Source organism: Cucurbita maxima, unplaced genomic scaffold, assembly GCF_002738345.1.
Source record: "Cucurbita maxima cultivar Rimu unplaced genomic scaffold, Cmax_1.0 Cma_Scf00002, whole genome shotgun sequence".
Taxonomy (NCBI): domain Eukaryota; kingdom Viridiplantae; phylum Streptophyta; class Magnoliopsida; order Cucurbitales; family Cucurbitaceae; genus Cucurbita; species Cucurbita maxima.
Genome location: NW_019272018.1, coordinates 3,348,894 through 3,367,496, shown reverse-complemented (window position 1 = coordinate 3,367,496; position 18,603 = coordinate 3,348,894). Strand labels below are relative to the sequence as shown.

Here is an 18,603-nt window from a genome sequence, read left to right as displayed (position 1 = left end):
GTTTCTCATTGAGATGAGCGTTCTAGTAATGATCATCGATACCAATTCAACGTTTGCATTATTAATTATTATGTTTATATTCACGCTCGTTTTTTCCTAGACCGAGATTAAAGCCAGTTAAGGTCACAAATGAGAACTCGGGATCAATTTGCAAGTTAACAATGGATGTAGTTTAAAGTGATACAGGAAGTCTCAGTCTACAGGAATCATAAGCTGAACCTCTATTTCATCCTAGGAGTGAGGAGCCAGTTATGCAGCAGATTTGCGATGCTCGGACCGTGGACTACAAGCGGATGCTGTAGCGGGTTCTCGATACCATTGATTTGCTTCACGGGTGAGAAAGTTGGCCTCTGCATTCAGAACTTTTCAGTTAAGATTCTATCCAAACATTTGGAAACAAATTAATAAAGCACTGGAGAAGTCTGTAAAACGCATGAGAAAAGGGAAATCTATGAATGTTCATTCAATAGGAATCTTACTATCTAAAGTTCTAAGAATATTATGCATAAACATTCATAATTACGAGGACAACATAAAGAAGTTATTACTTTAAAGTCAATTAAAAGTGAATATAAAACTACTCAAAACATATTCTTAAACATCTCAAGCCCACCGCTGGCAGATATTGTCCGTTTTAGCCTGTTACGCATTACCATCAGCCTCAAGATTTTCATACCCTTGAAGGAGGATGGATTGTGAGATCCCACATCGATTGGAGAGGAGAACGAAGGGTGTGAAAACCTTTCCCTAGTAGTAGATGCATTTTAAAACTGTGAGGTTGACAACAGTACGTAACGGGCCGAAGCGGACAATTTCTGCTAGCAGTGGACTTGGGCGGTTACATATTCCAAAGAACATTGAAAAAGAAATTTCTTTCGAAAGTGTTTACAGAAAGCACATGGTAAGATCCTCGAATATGGTGTACTAGAAATGCATTTTAAGCTCCAAAATTTTCCAAACAATGACTTGTGCATTGATGGTAGCACGACGTCGAAAAATCTAGAGGAAACTAGTTAAGGAGCGTTCAGATTGTTACCTGCCAAAAACACATCCGGGAATTCATTGTCGTTATAGATGAAGCCTGGAGGATCTGGAGACCCAATTCCTACTATTGTGCTACCACTGAATGAAATGAAATTTGAAGTGATGATAAGATGTTTATACTAATAATCTTACCTAATCAAAAGCTTTACAAAGAACACCTGACATTGTCTTGGCATAAAAACAGCATACGAAAAAGGATAAACTGATACTCAAATAATAATTTCGACGTTCTTACCTCCCGGACATGAAAACGGCATCAAACTCTCCACGGCTGGCTGAGACTATACGCTGTTTCAATCTTTTAAGCGACGGGAGGACCTCAAAAGCAGGAGGTTCTGAGGAGAAAGAATGTCGAAGATCAAAATAAATACAAATGTGTCAACATAAAAGAAACATGAAAGATCCACGAAAGTCGAGAGTGCGCGTTCTAAAGCTGATATGCAAAGCAAGTCATGAATGTTCATACATCGCTTAAAGCAATCAGGTACAATATTATGTTCGGCGGACTTGAAAGTTTTAAGGCAAAGCATTATGTAATTTCACCTATCCAAATGAACTGAACTAGCTTTCGAGTGCTTGTTCGAGTGAACATTAAACGAACTCACGTACCCAAATCATTGATACACACATCTTGTGATATTCCATTCTTTGTGATTTTATCCAACAATGATAAAGGATCGACATCGCTTGTTCGATCCAACCGTAAGCGCTGAGGAATATAAACCAATCTTGATTATGAAATGGAAACAAGAACTAATTCTCCTTTTTCTCACCATATACTAAAATTTCCATTACCTTATAAACTTCTGCTGTAGAGCATGCTTCCTGGGGCTTTATGAGAACCATCGGAACGTCCAAGGGTACCGGAGGAGGAATATTCTGCACGAACTGTAAAAGAAAGAGAAAACATGAAAGTTTCTCAAATGCCAGCCAAGAATAAATCATTCATCTAGAAAGAGTCACCACGAGCTCCGAGCTCCTTGGTTTTCAGAATTAGCATTGGCAATCGAACTATTCCAGGCGATGCACACGGATAATGATAAACACGAGAACTCGTATATGGATAATAGCAAAAGAATCTTTGATTATGTCCACTGATTTATGGATAGAAACAGAAGATGCTCGTTCTATCAAATCCGACTCAAAATGCCAATTTCTAGAACTTATGGGTATCGATGCGAAAGAGAAATAATAGGCATTTCCAATTTCAACTGTATATTTCTTATTAACGCTTGTAGCTATCTAAACATATTGTTAGGATCACACAACAACGCACACACTTGATCTAGATGAACACAAAAAACATGAGTGTTAGGATCACACAACAACGCACACACTCGATTTAGATAAACACAAAGAACATGAGAGTCTTAGGATCGCACAATAACGCACACATTTAATCACAAAGAACAGGAGAGAAAATGTAATGTAGAATATTGGTTAAAGGTTTGTATTGATGACTTCGTATATGTACACTAATAGAGAGAATGCAGAAAGTACATCTTCAAAGCTCTATCTAAGGAGTATACATATGGTTTCAGTTTACTTATATATAGTTTTACCAATCTTTATCACGCTTTTTACTATCGTTTACTATATATGACCATTTTTCGTATATAGTTTTAATATCTATAACAATTGAATAAGCTATAAATAAGCAACAGACTTCATAACCCAACACATACCTCACCTCTCCCAGTGCAGAAGGCCGCCCCTTCCGAGAAAAAGAAGGGAATATCAGAACCTATCTCACTTGACCATTCTTGAAGATCCTTTTCAGTAGCAAGACATCCACTGAACTGATTGGCGGCCCACAGTGCAGTTGCAGCATTACTGCTTCCTCCACCAAGCCCTGCTCCAGTTGGTACCTTTTTGTCGAGATGGATCTGCTCGCACATAAAACCATAGTTCCAAACTTCACGATCGAGTATCGACATTTTCCATTCATTCAGGTAGAGTTTATGACATCCATTAAAGATATATAATCATTCTGTAGATACTCACCCAGAAAAATTGGTCACAGCCAGTCTTTTTCCTGTAGAGGTTAAGAGCCTTGATAATCTGAAGATATATGGTAGAGAAATAAGTTATGGCAACAAAAAAAACTTAGAAGAAATAGAATAAGAGCATTGTTCGAGAACGACTACCAAATTTCTATCATCGAGGGGTACCCCCGATACATTGGTCGAAAGGCGATCCTTCTTCAATGGCGACAAAGAGAATTTAATTGTATCCCCTAAGGTTATCACCTAAAGACAGAAGAAAAAAAACATCCAAAATTCAGCAGCTAAGAGAAATAGATGATACTCAAAGTTACTTAACACCTCGATTCCTTCTAAAACGGTAAAGGCGAGTTTCGTATGACTTTTTGAATTATAAAAAGCGCTTTTAGCTAATAACATTGTCAAAAGAAATTTCGACAAAATACTTGAAACAAGCTCGACTATAGAACAATATCTCAAACTCGCATCGACTTTAAAATCTCGGTACCGATTGCATTGGATAATAACATCAAATCCAAAAATCCCCATTACTTACGTGAAAGAGAGATGCCAAATCATGATATCCATCTTCCCTCTTCTTAGTTATTCTCAAGAAAACATTAATCTGCATCAACAAAACTCAACATAAGAGGCAAACCCCACCATTTCAAAGCTTGAATTGAAGCAACACCATTGTTACCTTGCAAGGTGAAAACAGAGTAAGCCTCGAAAGAGGTGCATTCCGGTCCACTTCGTTGGCTAACTTGTTTATCCTTTCATCAGCATCATAAACGATCTAATTTACGAACAACAACCAACTCAGTATTATAGATTAAACCGATGAACAAACATAATTCCAAACTTTCTTTCTTTAACTTCACTTTGATACCAACTCTAATGATCCGACTTTCTAGACTTAAACTGTCTAGAGATATTACTACATGCACATGCTAGTGATATTTGAAATTCTCCAGAAAAGGTATGAACTATCAAATATCCAACAGCCAACCAACAATCACAAAATTACATAACGAAACCGATGAACAAACATAATTTCAAAATGATTCCCCAAATTTTTATGGGACAGTATGATAAGGAACCAACCCAAAGGAAAGCTCTGATACCAAATGATAAGAGTTACTTATCATTTGGTATAAGAGTTTTCCTTTTGGTTGATTCCTTATCACATAACCAAAAGTTGTCTCTTAGTCTCTTAACCTTGCTCTGATACGACCTTTTAGACTTAGATTGCGTAAGGACGATGCTCCATGCTACTGAATCATAATTTAAACTCTTCATTTGATCATAAACCAATAAATTTCCAATAATTCCAAAATGAAGAGACGAAATCATATTTATACCTCAACTTGTTGTTTAGAAGCGGTGGAATTACATCTAATGGCCTTCTGAATGAGTGGATTCTTCTGGTGTTTCGACCTCGATGCAAAATTAAATGAACCGCGAGGCCCAAATGAATCGACGGCGAAATTCTTTCTAGGCGAAACGGATGGAAATCGAAGCCGCGAACTAAAAGAGATATTACTGGAAGCCATTGATGACTGAGAAATTCTTCACTGATACAGTCCCAGATGATCAAATAAGAGAAATCGAAGAATTTCGAAGCGGATTAAGACGAAGATGAAGATTTTTGCATTGTGGGCCGAGAGATTCTTGTAAGAAATCTGTGAAAAACGTGAAAATCGCGTCCAGGTCATTTCCCATAAATGAAAACTTTTGGAGTGATGTTGGAATTTGGTAGATGGGCTTCCCATTTTGATTTCGACACCAAATTTCTCGCAAAGTTCTTCTGATTCTTTCCATTTCGTGCAAATTTTGAAGATTTGTTCATAAATTAAACCAAAATTTTAATGTTTTTTAAGTAATAAAATAAATTTCAATTTTTTAAATTTTTTATTAAAAAAGAAAATAAATTAATAAAAATATTTTTAAATTTTCTCATAAAAATACCTTTAAATTTCAAAAAGTTTCGAGAGTACTCTTAAATTTTTTTAATCTAAAAAATATTTTATATTTTTATTTAAAAAATACTTTAAATTTTTTAATATTATTTTAAAAATACCCTTACACCATAAAAAAGTTTCATTAATTCCTTATTAACGATTTTTTTTTTTTTAATATCCTTAAATTTTTAATTTGGTTTCAAAAATATTTTTAAATTCTAAATTAAGTAAAAATTTTGTATGGTTACAATAGGGGTAGGGGTATGTGTATATATATATATATATATATATAGAAATTAACGGTCATATTTAATATTGGAAGTTGGAGAAAACTTTTAACTAGTTGACACGTAGCGTCCGCCTGTTGGAGAAATTAAGGGTCCACGTTATCTCTTTTCAGTTGAGTGGGTCCTCTCAGCCTCAACCTTCGAAGCTCTTCAATCCCCACCATGGCTTCTCCTTCTCGGTTACCTTCCAACTTTCTCCCGCCTCTTCCTGTTTTGTTTACTTTCTTCAGACAATCGGTTCGAGTTTCTTCTCAACGATCGATCCTCTTCTTCTCATTTTGAGGATTTCGATAATAATCGCAGGCCGGTCAGGTAGAAATGTCGATTTCTTCCTGTCTTCGGCTTCCATTTCCCGCCGTTCAATCGGCAAGAAGAAGCCTCGGTTTTTCCCAGCGGAATGTGTCTTGCCTGCGGTCTACTGTTGAGTCACTTCGGCTGCGTCCTTACTCGCTTCTTCGTACTAGATTAAGAACTATGTCCACCAGCTTCTCGCGGAGGCCGGTGGAGTCTTCTGTGTCTGGACAAGAGAAGGAAATCGATAAGGAAGAGGAGTCGGAAAAGTACGAATTGGAGAGGCTATTCTCCAACCTTAATCAAGTTACATTCAAGCGAGAACCTGGTGGTTTTTCGGTTCCTTCTGATTCTTTGATTCGCATTTTCATTGGGAGTTGAAAACTAATTATAATTTGTCTTTGATTCTCTCTGCTCTGGATTTGTGGTGCGGCAGGAAGTTTATCCAGCGCGATTTTCCTGGTGGCTGGGACTACTGTAAGCATTTCAACATTGCACGTTCTTTTCCTTCTTATTATTCCTTTTGAAAAACATTTGACTAGAATTTGTTCTTCGCGCTCTGCTATATTTCATCAGAATTAGTTGCAGTAGTCCAACATAAAGATAAATGGAATAAATCTTCCTCAATCGAGGGCCGAGGCTTTAGGCAAAGATGCAACTACAAATGTTTTCATATAAATTATAATTAACTTGTGATATTACTCTGTAAATGAATGCCAACGACATCCACTCCTTCGTTCAAGGTTGGAAGTTCAAGTTCCTCTGCCTCATTTGTCGTACTCAAAATACTCTGTAAATGGACCAATTTTTTATGCACTGATAAAGATGAAGTAAGAGTTCATAAATATATCATGGGTATTTCTCGGTAATGTTTTCCTTTAATGCGGGTCAAGTTTTTTTTTTGAATGGTAAAATATATGTTGGGCCTGTATCCAGATTGGTGCTGGGATCCTCGCCATTCCTGCTGTAACTCAAGAATCCGGATTTCTAGCCTCAGCTATTACGTGCACATTTTGTTGGGTGTACATGGTAAAACTATAGCAGCTTGTATATATATATCGTTTTATATATGTTTATCAAAATTTGAACTCAAAATTTTATTATTATACTAGAGTTCAAATTTGCATGGAATGCAATCACAGCATGGTTGTGCAGTTCTATCACATTTTTATATTTTAAATCCATATTGTATTGCCTATTGTTGTTTCCCAAGGATTCTATGGATTTTTTAGTCCATTGCCCATCCTTATAAAATGACGCCATTTATTTGAAATTTCACTTTCTTGGATTTCCCACTTGGGCTCAAGGTATGAACTCTTTTGAAGTAAGAAGTCTGGTAATTTGCCTGTAGTCTGTAGGTAGTTTTATTTGTTTATCTCTTTAAAAAATTTCAAGCACTTCTAAATTGGTTGCCTGCATTACATTTTAATCCATACAATCTTAGCAAACTTTGCTGTATTGTAGTCTATAGGTATTGAAGAGAGATTCACTATAATTACTGTCTAAGATATAATTCAAGCAGTCAAAATCGACAGATCTGAAAATATTTAAGGGAACAGAAATTAAGGAAGTTTTATAATTTACTGTATGCTATTAACCTTTTTCAGTGACTTGTATACAAATTTTGGAAACAATTTTTTTTTTTTTTTTTTTTTTTTTTGTCCTGTTTGATAAAGTTTTTGTTTTCCAAAATTAAGCTTGTTTACCACCTTTTCTATTTCTTTATTTTCAAATCAAACTTTCATTTGTTTAATTTAAGTACTTGGAGAATGGAATATTAGAAATGGTTATTAAACACGTTTATATTTTTAAAAAGAAGAGGGAACACAAAAAAACACCGACATAATACAAAAGAAACTGGAAACAAGAAAACCTTACGAGGCACTTTGTTTCTAAAGTTCTATAAGAACCACTTCAACAATAGGATTTTTAAGCCCAAGTTCAAAGGACAAGGAGAACTAGGACTATGCTTACGAATTATATTGTTTCTAAATGTCAATTTCTCAGCCAGCAGCACCACTATGATACCAACATAAAACTTTTGTAAAACGATACAAAGTTTATCCTGGACTTATGCTTTCTTTCATCCCATATTGTCGTCCTGAAATAATAAGTCAGTTACTTAATGGAACCATGCAGGTTGTGACAGGACTCCTAATTGCTGAAGTCAATGTGAACACCATGTGTGAACTGGGTTCTGGTGGCGTGTCTCTGGTAAGGTCTTTTATAAAGTTTTAGGGTGAAATGAATATTAATTTTTCAAAGGATAAATACATACTTGAATGCGCATTCAACTTGAGCATTGGGACGAGATATACTAATAAGGATATTTGAACAAGTAATATAAACTCAGCAGTTCATTGTCAAAAGTTTTGAGATTTATTCCCTTGTTGTGAGATTGAATCATTAATCAAAGTTCTGATAGGAATTCATCTTCAATTATAAAGTCGTTATCGGTTCTTCATCTCTTAGCAGAAAGTGAAGTACTGTTCTTTATTATTATTTTGCAAAGGTGTGCTGTTCTTCGTTGTTCTCCAACCATGCAAACTAAATCACAGCAAACCTACAGAAAAATGAACATGCTAAAGTTAAAATTATGAAAAGTGAGTTCAAGAAATTGTAATGTGGAATTCATGTTGAATTTTGAATGACTTTGCATTCAATTTCTTTACTGGAAAGAAGAGGGAAGGAAAACATTAAACTTTAATGCATGAACTATAAAAGGAGAAACCTGATGAAAAATTTGACAATGTAATTCCCATTCTCAAGTTTTCCAAGTTCTTATTTTTGCTTTTGTGAGGGTTAATTTGTTCCCGACCACTGAAATTTATATTTTCCTATTGCAGTATTTTTTGTATATGATAAGCATCGAGATATGAGAGCTTAAACTATAATGTTTCAGGTATCGATGGCCATGAGAACTCTTGGGACAGTTGGAGTTCAAGTTTCTTGGTAGGTTGAGATGTAATTGTTTTAAGCTCTACTTAATGTCTATCTGTTGCCAAGTATTGAATTTTGAAATGTTCTTATAGAGACAAAATGTTGCAAGCATCTCTGTCAAATTTTAAGTATCGTTATCTACTTGATACCTAACAGCTGATGGTGATCATATTATTGTTCAATTTGTCATTTTTATTGGGCAACTAAAAGTTTTGTATGGAGCTTTTACCTTTAAAACTAATGAGCCCAATAAACTTGACAGAGTTATTCATTTTATTATATATAGTTATGGATGGATAAAAGTGAGGTTGTATTAGAGACTTAGAACAAGGACATAACACTAAACATGAAAATAAATAATGTAGAAAGACCAATTATGAAAGGCAGCCATATATGTGGTGAGCTATGTCAATGTTCCCTATTCATCTTTTGACGATCGTATGGAAATGATAGAGGGTTAAACAAAATTAAGCACGTAGCTGCTTGTGGAATGATGTGATAAACCATTGATCACTGATTCTTAATCTGTTTATTTATTATTATGGCCTCCTTCATTTTTCTCCCATCCATGTCTGTCAAATCTGACAATAATATTTTGCAACTTGCAGTTGGTCATACATTCTCATTCACTACGCCCTTCTGATAGCTTATGTCGCTCGTTCTTCCAATATCTTGACCACTTTTCTCGGCATTCCCTTGTATGAACAAGGAGTCCAACCATCGTTAACCCCTAGTATTAGAACTTATTTCCAATCTTTGCAATCATACAAAGAAAATGTTCATTTTTGGTGTTTATGCAGTATTGTATTTGCAGATGGGAGAGTGCAACCCTGTTCTCATTGATATTTGGAGGCATATGCTACTTTGGAAGGTACGTGCTTCATCTCTACCTGTACTTAAACATATTATCCTATGGAGATTGAGGGTTTCTTTTAAATGATTTATCTCGGGCCTTAATACTAACGGCAAGAGGCAAACTTTTCATCTGGCTATGCTCTTCTCCCTAATTCGTGTGTCCACTCCCAAAAATACACTGAAGATATCACTTATTTTTTCTTGGACTGTCCTTTGCCCGCTCATCTTATGTGAAAATATTTTCAGATCTTTGGAGGACAGTGCAAAGATCCCTTCTTTGTTCTTCGTAATGGTTCTACTTTCAAAAACTTAATAAAGCTATGGCATTAGGGTTGTCTTTTTAAATATTTCGTTCTGAATCATAGATTAAGCGAATATGATTGTAAGAGTTCTGGAGTGATTTGGACCATGTTGAATTTGCTTTCTCCCTTGTTTTAAAGAGCTTTATAATTATCCCCCCTTCTTTGATCATTTTCATTGAGTAAGTTTTTTGTATCTCAATGGGAAATTTATTATTAAAAAAAAAAAAAAATCCATTCCCAGGAAACTTCGGTCGTGTGTATCCTATGGAATAAGAAAGGAAGAAAAAAACCTCTGCACCTAGAATCAATCACTTCAAGGAATCTGTTCTGAGTATTCATTTAACTTCATATATGTGCGTTTACACATATAAATACATATAATTGCAGCCAACTCTGCTCGGAATTGACTGCAAAGATGTCTTCAATTGCAGCCAACGTTCTATTGGTGCTATCAATGGGGCCCTAGTAATCGGAATCATCATTTCCTTTGTAGGTCTTGTGGTAATATGTTAACTTTACTTCTGGAACTACATGCTTTGATTTGGGTTGTAACCAGGATTGCTAGTCGTTAGGGGTTGAGTGATCACATGCTGTGTTTGGTATGGATACTTGAGTTAATGTAGTAGTTGATCAAATTTTCTTGAATATTCACTGATAATGTTGAGGCCCGAGAGCATAATTTAGTGGAAAACCCCCATTGACGAGGGAACTTCATTTGACATCTATTGTTTGGAAAATTTCTGCAGATATATAGTTGAAATAAAGTGCAGTTTTCTTGCACAACTTATGAACGATTCTATTTTCGCACTATTAATTTGGAAGAGCATTGCATTTTACTGCTCTGAATTTATTGCGAAGGTCCATTTCTATCAGTCTTTTATCATTTTACTTGTGCTAGAGATATCATGAATGATGTTCCATTGAACACGTGTCTATTCTTGTACCAAACAAATTTCTTGCTTGATTATCTGGCCATGGAAATGTACTTTCGTCAATTATACTTACTGCTAGATAGATGCCCAATATCAAATTTTATTTTTTAGGCAGTCGCAAGTGGAGGCCTACATTGGGATGCTCTCCTTAAAGCTAATTTCGAAGCTGTTCCTATGAGTATACCTATAATTGCCCTTTCATTTGTTTACCAGGTAAATTCCCACCCTGCTATATCCAAAGTTGTTCTGTGAATGTGATCAGATTTTATGTTATATGTAATTCACTTTGCAGAATGTGGTGCCAGTACTCTGTACAAATCTGGAAGGAAATCTGGCAAAAGTAAGGTAACAAATATTTCCTTTAAGCAGTAAACTGATTTCATAAACTATGGAACTACCTCGAATCATTTCTTTTATTTGCTTGCCTTGTCTAGAAGAAAAGGCTTAATAGAATTTGAAATTTCTTTGGTTCTCATATGGTTCTCCGACTCATAATATGAATTTTACAATAGCATGGATGCACTAAAATTACATATATACAGTTGCATAAATTGCACATCTTTCACTTGATCTCCACAGAACGGCTAAAGTACCCATGTTCATTGTTTCAGCTCGTGATATGCTCATCCAATCCCATTTTATCTGAATTCCATAATCAGTTGCATTTTGATCAAGTGTTCGTATACTTCAGTCAGTCATCTTTAAAACAATCAATAGTTGCCTACATCATTGACTGATAATATTTCAGGACATCCATTGTCATTGGCACTGCGATACCTCTGGTTCTATTTCTCGTCTGGAATGGTGTCATTCTAGGGACTATTTCAAACCTTGATATGGGATCAGATAAGATATTAGACCCATTACAGCAATTGAGATCAACGAATGGAGCTGTAGGAGTAAGTTTCTGGACAGTTTAGTTTATGTACACTACCAACTTTCATCGGATGACTTATTTAAAACAACTATTTTTTTAATGCAGCCTATAGTTGAAGTATTTTCTCTTTTGGCGATCGCAACATCCTACATTGGATTCGTTTTAGGATTGTCTGATTTTCTTGCTGACTGTAAGTGACTTCTCTCGTCAATTTTATTGAATTCAAACTGTATTTGCCCGATTGTTTCAGTCCCAACAATTTTAGGCATAATGATTATAGATTAATTCTTTGTGTAGCCCCGTGAAAAGCATAAGTCAGATACCAAAGACTACAAATACAAGTAAATGTAGGAATAACAGACCGAATTTATGTGGAAAACCCATCAACGTTGAGGGAGAGGAAAGCAACGGGACAATCTCTGAAAATCTTCCACTATTAAATAATAAAATTACAATAAATTCTTTATTTGTTTAGAGGAAATCACGATAATATTCTAAAGAAAATACCTCTACTTTGCCCAACAAAAAAAAAATATATGTTAGGAACCACAACTTTGAGCATAAGTTTTTATGACTTTTCTTTTGGTTTCCCAAAAGGCCTCATACCAATGGAGACGTATTCCTTATTTATAAACTCATGATCAACTCCTTAATTAGTACCATCTTCCCCTGAGGCCTATAGAGCCCTCGAACAGCCCCCTCTTAATCGAGGCTCGACTCTTCTTTGGAGTCCTCGAACAAAGTACACCATTTGTTCAACACTTCAGTCACTTTTGACTACATCTTTAAGGCTCGCAACTTCTCTATTCGACATTTAAGGATTCTATTGGCATGGCTAAGTTAAGGGCATGACTTTAATATCATGTAAGGAACCACAACCCTTCCCAATGTTATGATATTGTCCACTTTGAGCATAAGCTCTCATGGCTTTGCTTTTGGTTCTCTCAAAAGGCCTCATACCAATGGAGATGTATTCCTTACTCATAAACCCATGATCAACCTCTTAATCAGTCGACGTGGGACTCATCTCCTAACCATCCTCAACAAAGTACCCTTTACGTATATGAAATGCATTCTTGAGAAATAAAGAATGATCTCACCAACATAGACAGACGAGAAAAAAATTATTTGTTTCACAACCGTGGGTGGATTTTAATCTCTTGCCGAAACTTTATTCTTCCTTTTCCCTCAAGAATTCTCCAGTGTCTCTCTATATTTTCTTTCTCTATTTTGGTTGCCTTACACCACACCTCATCTTCTCAAAGAAGCTTCCACGTAGGAATGCTACCTCGTTTTCCATTCTAATTATCATTCTGTTGCTCCTTTTTCCATTTTCTACATTCAACTTTCTTGTGGCCCATCATTTTGCAATAGTAGATTGATTTTCTCTAGTGGTTTTGCTTGCTGATTGGTCACGGTTACGGTGACCCTTTACCACGATTTTTGAGACCAAAACATCGGACTCTATAGCTAAAGAACCCAAAGCTATCCTCATCGCTTCTTCATTTCACAGCGTACTTTTAACCATATTTGTACTCAACGTTTCACTAGGAGAGTTATTATTTAACGATTCTACTAACTTTACCCAATTGTCAGACAAAGAAGAAGTAGTAGTTAATGCCTGCAACTCTTCTTCTTAAACTATCCGCATTGATGAAAGTTGATTCATTATGCCTTCCATCTCACTCAAATGACTGCTAATTGAAGTACCTTCCGTATTCTAGGTTGGTAAGCTTTCTTACCTAGAAAAAGTTTATTCTCATTCGTTTTTCTCTCATGCAACTCTTTTAATTTCTTCCACAAGAAATATGCTGATGTCTTGTTTGAGATGTGTTACAAGCTGTCATCTACTCAAATACACCCAATAACTTGTCTATTCAATGAGTCCCAATTTTCTTTTCTCATATTTTCTGGTTTGCTTGACTCACCCAGAATAGGAACAACATCTCGTTACAGTAAAGATCTTTTATTCTTCTTTTCCCTAACTGCCAATGTGATCCATTCAAACCGACCATCCTACTCGTGTCAAACTCCACGAGTATTCCTACTTCAAGCAGAAATGACAACATCCCTTTGACCTGACGAAGTGATTCCACCAACTTGCATCGATACCACCTTTTGGGGTTGAGAAGTCACGTTCTTAGTAGGTTGACTAATATCAGTTTGATGGAAAAATATTACTTTAAACCAACATTAAGGACTAAATTTTAAGATTTATAGATTTATTGAAAATACAGTCTAAATTTACACGTTTGATAGTACATCGACCAAAAATAGAACGAGAAGTATAAGGACTAAAATAATCTTTTACCATATATTTTATTCAAATGTAAACTAAAACCAGAGTGATGTATTGAACTTTATATTTTGAAAAAAGTAATAAATGCTTTGCTCGGATGGTCTAAGCTAAAACCAGTTTCTTTTGAGTTCATATTTTGATGACATTATTATGAATAATATCATTACTGAGCCCCATTCTGAATCTGGTAGGGTTTTGATTGCTTGTGTTATGGATAGTGGCCCCACATATCTGCTTGACATAATAAATCCTTCGAATATATTGAGATTGCTAATATTTTTTACTTTTTGCTGCAAAGCCAGTGCTAAAACTACCAAGTGGGGAGAACAGGCCTTTGCCATTCATTTTGACATTAGTTCCACCGCTCATCTTATCATTGATTGACCCTGAAATATTTTTCAAATCATTGGACGTGGCTGGAACATATGGGGGTAAATACTGACGACACTCTATATATATCTTCTTGTTCTTCTTCCCATAGCTTTATTTTTCCTCATCAACCTAAAGAAACCAAGATTGTTCAATGATATTCCTTACCATTTCCTGTCTAGTGTTGCTGCTTTTTGGAATTATTCCAGCTGCAATGTCGTGGTCGGACCGGTATTCGAGATCTCCCCCGTCCGTGAAACTACCAACGGTGGTTCCCGGAGGAAGGTTCACTCTCTCGCTCGTGATCGGAGGCGCTGGATGGGTAATTTTCTCAGAACTATTGGAGAACTTTGGGCATCTATGAACTTACAAGGTTATGCTGCCGCTTTCAAACCTTTCTTTTTGATAATCCAACAAAAATGTTGAAATTCACAGCCTTTTATTTAATCAACCATAAATAATTCGGTTACTTTGAGAAAAAAAAAAAAAAAAAGATAAATAATTCAGTTTACTCTTGAGCTAGACGTTTACTCATAAATAATTAAACAGTAAATAATTAAACATAACATAATAAAGATTACATTCAAAGAACCTCTTTTATTCCAAATAGGTCACTTTCAATTGGACTTTTAATTTCTTATAACAAAAAGAATATTGCGAAAACTTGAAAATGTGAAGCTCAATCATTAATTAGAAATTACCTAATGGCAATTATCACATTAAATAATATTAATAATAAAGAAAAATCCCATTCCATTGACTTTCTATGCGTTTTCTGTTATAAGATTACTTTGTGGAGAAGGAAAAATATAAACCAGGTTATGTACACTTTGATGGATTAATCTCTTGAACAATTATACACGGGCATGACTCAAGTATTGTAGGACCATTGATCGTGGTTCAGAAGGAAGAAAGAGACGTTGTTTGTGAATCCTTCACGTGACTACAAGATTAATTTAGGAGAGCACATTTCTCTAATAAATTTTCTCGTAACTCCTATAGCAAATGGATTATCAACATTAACATGGATTGACATTTACTCTATTTTTGAGGTCGAGATTCAAATCTCGAAACTCCACCTTTGTATTAATAAAATGAACTTCCGTACAAATACTTATATAGTATATTTTGATGAATAGTCATGATACTCTTCTAGTCATTCTCAAATTTTCAAACCTTTCCATGGATTAAAACGTGCACAAGTCTAAGAAAGGTTACCTAAACTCAATAAAGCTTCAAAGGCCTTTCAAAATATATTGCTTGTATGAGAGGTTTAAGGAAAGTTAGACCAGAATGAAGTTATTTCAATGATGCTAGAAGTGAAGATTTCAGCCTAAGCAAAGTAGTAGCTTTACTTATTTGTAATAAAGATGTATAAGATGGATATGTCTTGAACAAAGATGCATATATTTTTTCAATTGCCACATAACAACAACTATTGATGATAAATATCCACTCCATAGCTTACAGGATTTATTAAATTCAAGACACTATATATAGAAAGCTTCATTTGTCTCAAATGAAAGTAGCCTTTGATGTTATTAAACATTCCACGCATCAGCTGTATCTAGGTTCCTCCATCACGACTTTAGGACCCTAAATTTCAGAAAAAACATCATTAGATTTGTAGTATTCAACCACATGAATCCATGTAATTGTCCAAAAGTTTGAACTACTAAGTATGGTGCATGCAAAGCAAAGATTTCAAATGAAAAACTCAGTTTTGAAGCCTTAAGCTTCGAAAAGTGGCATACCATCGCGCTACAATACTCTATGCTTTGACCTAAACGTTGTTGTCTGTAGATATCATATTGATGCTCAATGTGAGTCGGTACTTATTCAGTCAGTATTATAGATTATGAAATTCTAGCATTAAAACAACTTTCAAACGCAAGTACATTAACTTCACAAAAAATTATTTTCTCACATGTTCAATGTGGTGAAGAGAATCAAAATGATACAACTCTAGGGTGTTATGAATCATGACTCTCCACAATGGTATGATATTGTCCACTTTGAGAATAAGCTCTCATGGCTTTGCTTTGGACTTCCCCAAAAGGCCTCATACCAATGGAGATAGTAGTCCTCACTTATAAACCTATGATCTTCCACTCAGTTAACCAATGTGGGACTCACTCTCAATAATCCTCAACATAGGGCATTGAATTTTATGTGACAATAGAACTATGATATAACTTGCTGAGTAGTAGAGGTACTTGCAACTAGATATCACTTGAACCTTTGGGCACTAAACAATGCCTAACTTCCTCCTTTAGCACTCCCTCTATTTATAACCAAATACCACAACAAACTCCCTATCTAATTGCCAAGATACTCGAATGATATCCTTAACTTCCTTGTAGTGGCATCCCTATTCTAAAATTAGAGCATTAGAAGATTTCAAACAAATATTTGCTTCACCAGGACAAGATCCTCATTAATTATGACATCCTACTTAACTGCACCTACAATGAGGACTCCTTGTTTAGCTGCTCATCCATGTTTTTGCACCAAGTTCCCAATAGTCTTCTGCCAAACTAGTAATTACCATTGACAGAGTATTGGCCATCCAAGCTCATATGGTCTTTTGCAATCTTGAATGAGAAACACTAAACCCTTCTTTAATAACCATTTTGTTCCTCATTTCCTGTTTCTAGAAACTCAAGCTTACAAATACTACTCTCATAACTCATTCATGTTTTTATGTTCTTTCAAAAGAAGAAAATTATTAGAGAAGTTCTTTAGCTAAGAATTCAAATGTGTTTCTAAAAATCATTAAAACAGACCAAAAAAATGGTGAGAAAACAAGCTTAACTTTTAAAAACAGAACTTAAAACGAAATTGTAATCGATCATGAATCAGACAGTTCTCACACACATTAAAATGGAGTTAGATGCCTAATATTTACATTTTGGAGTATCATGATAATGGAGAAACAAGAGTTCAAGTGATTACCAAGCAAACTAAGCAGAGGAGCCCACAGACCCATCCCCAACAAGCTTGAACTCTTGAAGCTGCTTAAAATTTTCCCACACCTTGACCCAGATCTTGGCTTCATAAACCTTCTTCTGACCGCCATCGCTAGCTTCAAGAGTTATGTGATACATTGCGCCGGAAACTACCTGCTCCTTCACTTTCACAACTTTGCTAAATTCCAGAAGCGCATTCTACATGTAGAAATGTTTTCAATCAGAACTTTAAGATAAAGAAAACGAATCACCCCGTGGTTTTCACCACACCAGTAGAAGAACAACTGGAAAATCCATTACCTCCGACTCCCAGACGATTTATATAAAAATGAAATTTCGTGGAAGACACGAATTACAAAAGAAAACCTAAACGTAAATCACGATCCCTATTCCGATCCATTTTTCTCTCTTTTCACAAACAATCATAGACAATCGATACAAATATACATAAGAACACAAAAACGATGGTAAAACAGAAGAGATAAACACATGAAACAACATACAAAACCTCAAGGGAAAAGGAAACCGTTACCGCTTTCTTGTTGTGTTCGTCAACGGCGAAACGAGCAAGTTCATCAGTCTCAACACTGTTCTGGTTTGCAGGAACTTCCTTGATACCTCCAAGAAGCGCCATTACGATCTCTTCGATTCAGTTAAGAGATAGAGAGATTGAATGATGAATTGATTGATCCAGTTCTTGCCTCAAACACTTCAATCTTATATAGCTGGTTAAAAACGAGGAGGATTGATTCGTCTGCAGACTCGTCATGGCGCGTGTGGGACACGCTCTCCTTTTGCTTTTCATTAATTATTGTTATTCGTTTCTTTGTCTTTCGTTTACTTTAATAAAATCAATAACCAATAAAAATTAAAAACATAAAAATAATTAATTAAAAAATTAAAAGCATAAAAATTTTAATTAAAAATTAAAAACTAAGTGCCCATCCTCATGTTTTATTTATTTATTATTTTTAATAAATCCTGCCGACATGCCATAACAGGTCAAACTATTATTAATATTTTTTATTATATAAAAATTTAAAACCAATTATCATCCTAAACGTGTTCACATGGCTCGATAATTCAACCATCCTAAACTACTTAACTCAAACCATTTTTGGTTGGGTTCGGTTCTATTTCTTCAATTTGAACTGGGTTTAATATTTGAAAAACTAAAAGTTCAGTTCGACGGTTTGAATTGTGTTTAATTCTTTAATATTTTAAACTCATGTTTTGTGGCTTGTAAATATTTGATATTAGTGATGCAACATGTATGGTGGATAAGTACAATTTTTAAATAATAATAAAAAAAAACAACTGGACGACCCAACTCAATCTGAAAATAAAAGGTTGGGTTGGATTATGAACTTCATTCGGGTGCTCGGGTCACCAACCCATGATTTTTTATTGGTTCAAAATATTTTTTTCAACTCGACCCATATCCACTCTTACAAAAGGGAAATCGAACCATGTTATAGTACTTTAATCATATGAG

The 18,603-nt window shown here is 35.1% G+C and overlaps 3 protein-coding genes across 6 annotated transcripts; 1 reads left to right on the top strand and 2 right to left on the bottom strand.

Moving 5' to 3' along the window:
* Nucleotides 1-57: 57 nt before the first annotated feature.
* On the bottom strand, nucleotides 58-4,866 carry LOC111467031 (4-diphosphocytidyl-2-C-methyl-D-erythritol kinase, chloroplastic-like). Of its 2 annotated transcripts, none has more exons than XM_023111804.1 (11): nucleotides 4,388-4,866; nucleotides 3,727-3,822; nucleotides 3,583-3,651; nucleotides 3,189-3,293; nucleotides 3,049-3,105; nucleotides 2,730-2,930; nucleotides 1,840-1,932; nucleotides 1,654-1,753; nucleotides 1,280-1,379; nucleotides 1,037-1,122; nucleotides 58-350 (listed from the first exon to the last, which is right to left on the bottom strand). In XM_023111804.1, exons 1-11 carry the CDS (start codon nucleotides 4,577-4,579, stop codon nucleotides 250-252), a joined length of 1,200 nt encoding a protein of 399 aa, XP_022967572.1. In that variant the 5' UTR covers nucleotides 4,580-4,866; the 3' UTR covers nucleotides 58-249. The 2 variants fall into 2 exon arrangements, with proteins under 2 accessions (XP_022967572.1, XP_022967582.1); XM_023111814.1 differs by having other exon boundaries at nucleotides 3,192-3,293.
* A 540-nt stretch (nucleotides 4,867-5,406) lies between these two features.
* LOC111466855 (tyrosine-specific transport protein-like) lies at nucleotides 5,407-14,608 on the top strand. Of its 3 annotated transcripts, none has more exons than XR_002714431.1 (14): nucleotides 5,407-5,893; nucleotides 6,002-6,042; nucleotides 6,502-6,594; nucleotides 7,705-7,779; nucleotides 8,468-8,517; nucleotides 9,114-9,203; nucleotides 9,320-9,376; nucleotides 10,094-10,163; nucleotides 10,706-10,807; nucleotides 10,887-10,939; nucleotides 11,343-11,493; nucleotides 11,577-11,661; nucleotides 13,068-13,195; nucleotides 14,073-14,156. XR_002714431.1 is itself a non-coding variant. In XM_023111532.1 (14 exons), the coding sequence occupies exons 1-14, from the start codon at nucleotides 5,593-5,595 to the stop codon at nucleotides 14,501-14,503; spliced, it is 1,467 nt and encodes a 488-aa protein (XP_022967300.1). In that variant the 5' UTR covers nucleotides 5,407-5,592; the 3' UTR covers nucleotides 14,504-14,608. The 3 variants fall into 3 exon arrangements, 2 of the variants coding, with proteins under 2 accessions (XP_022967300.1, XP_022967292.1); XM_023111532.1 differs by lacking the exon at nucleotides 13,068-13,195 and adding an exon at nucleotides 14,322-14,608 and having other exon boundaries at nucleotides 10,094-10,151; nucleotides 14,073-14,201; XM_023111524.1 differs by lacking the exon at nucleotides 13,068-13,195 and adding an exon at nucleotides 14,322-14,608 and having other exon boundaries at nucleotides 5,408-5,893; nucleotides 14,073-14,201.
* Nucleotides 14,609-15,465: 857 nt separating this feature from the next.
* Nucleotides 15,466-17,819, bottom strand: LOC111467795 (cysteine proteinase inhibitor A-like). Its single transcript, XM_023112868.1, has 3 exons — nucleotides 17,641-17,819; nucleotides 17,095-17,306; nucleotides 15,466-15,735 (listed from the first exon to the last, which is right to left on the bottom strand). The coding sequence occupies exons 1-2, from the start codon at nucleotides 17,740-17,742 to the stop codon at nucleotides 17,103-17,105; spliced, it is 306 nt and encodes a 101-aa protein (XP_022968636.1). The 5' UTR covers nucleotides 17,743-17,819; the 3' UTR covers nucleotides 15,466-15,735; nucleotides 17,095-17,102.
* Between the last annotated feature and the right edge of the window lie 784 nt (nucleotides 17,820-18,603).

Excerpts from the sequence above, each read along its gene's own strand:
- LOC111467031 (XM_023111804.1), bottom strand. The coding sequence starts at position 4,579 with ATGGCTTCCAGTAATATCTCTTTTAGTTCGCGGCTTCGATTTCCATCC. Across the intron at positions 3,106-3,188 it reads TCGATGATAGAAATTTGGTA|ATTATCAAGGCTCTTAACCT; the intron begins GTCGTTCTCGAA and ends ATATATCTTCAG. Across the intron at positions 1,123-1,279 it reads GCCGTTTTCATGTCCGGGAG|TGGTAGCACAATAGTAGGAA; the intron begins GTAAGAACGTCG and ends CATTTCATTCAG.
- LOC111466855 (XM_023111524.1), top strand. The coding sequence starts at position 5,593 with ATGTCGATTTCTTCCTGTCTTCGGCTTCCATTTCCCGCCGTTCAATCG. Across the intron at positions 10,164-10,705 it reads TTTCCTTTGTAGGTCTTGTG|GCAGTCGCAAGTGGAGGCCT; the intron begins GTAATATGTTAA and ends TTTATTTTTTAG. Across the intron at positions 10,808-10,886 it reads CCCTTTCATTTGTTTACCAG|AATGTGGTGCCAGTACTCTG; the intron begins GTAAATTCCCAC and ends TTCACTTTGCAG.
- LOC111467795 (XM_023112868.1), bottom strand. The coding sequence starts at position 17,742 with ATGGCGCTTCTTGGAGGTATCAAGGAAGTTCCTGCAAACCAGAACAGT. Across the intron at positions 17,307-17,640 it reads ACGAACACAACAAGAAAGCG|AATGCGCTTCTGGAATTTAG; the intron begins GTAACGGTTTCC and ends TTCTACATGTAG.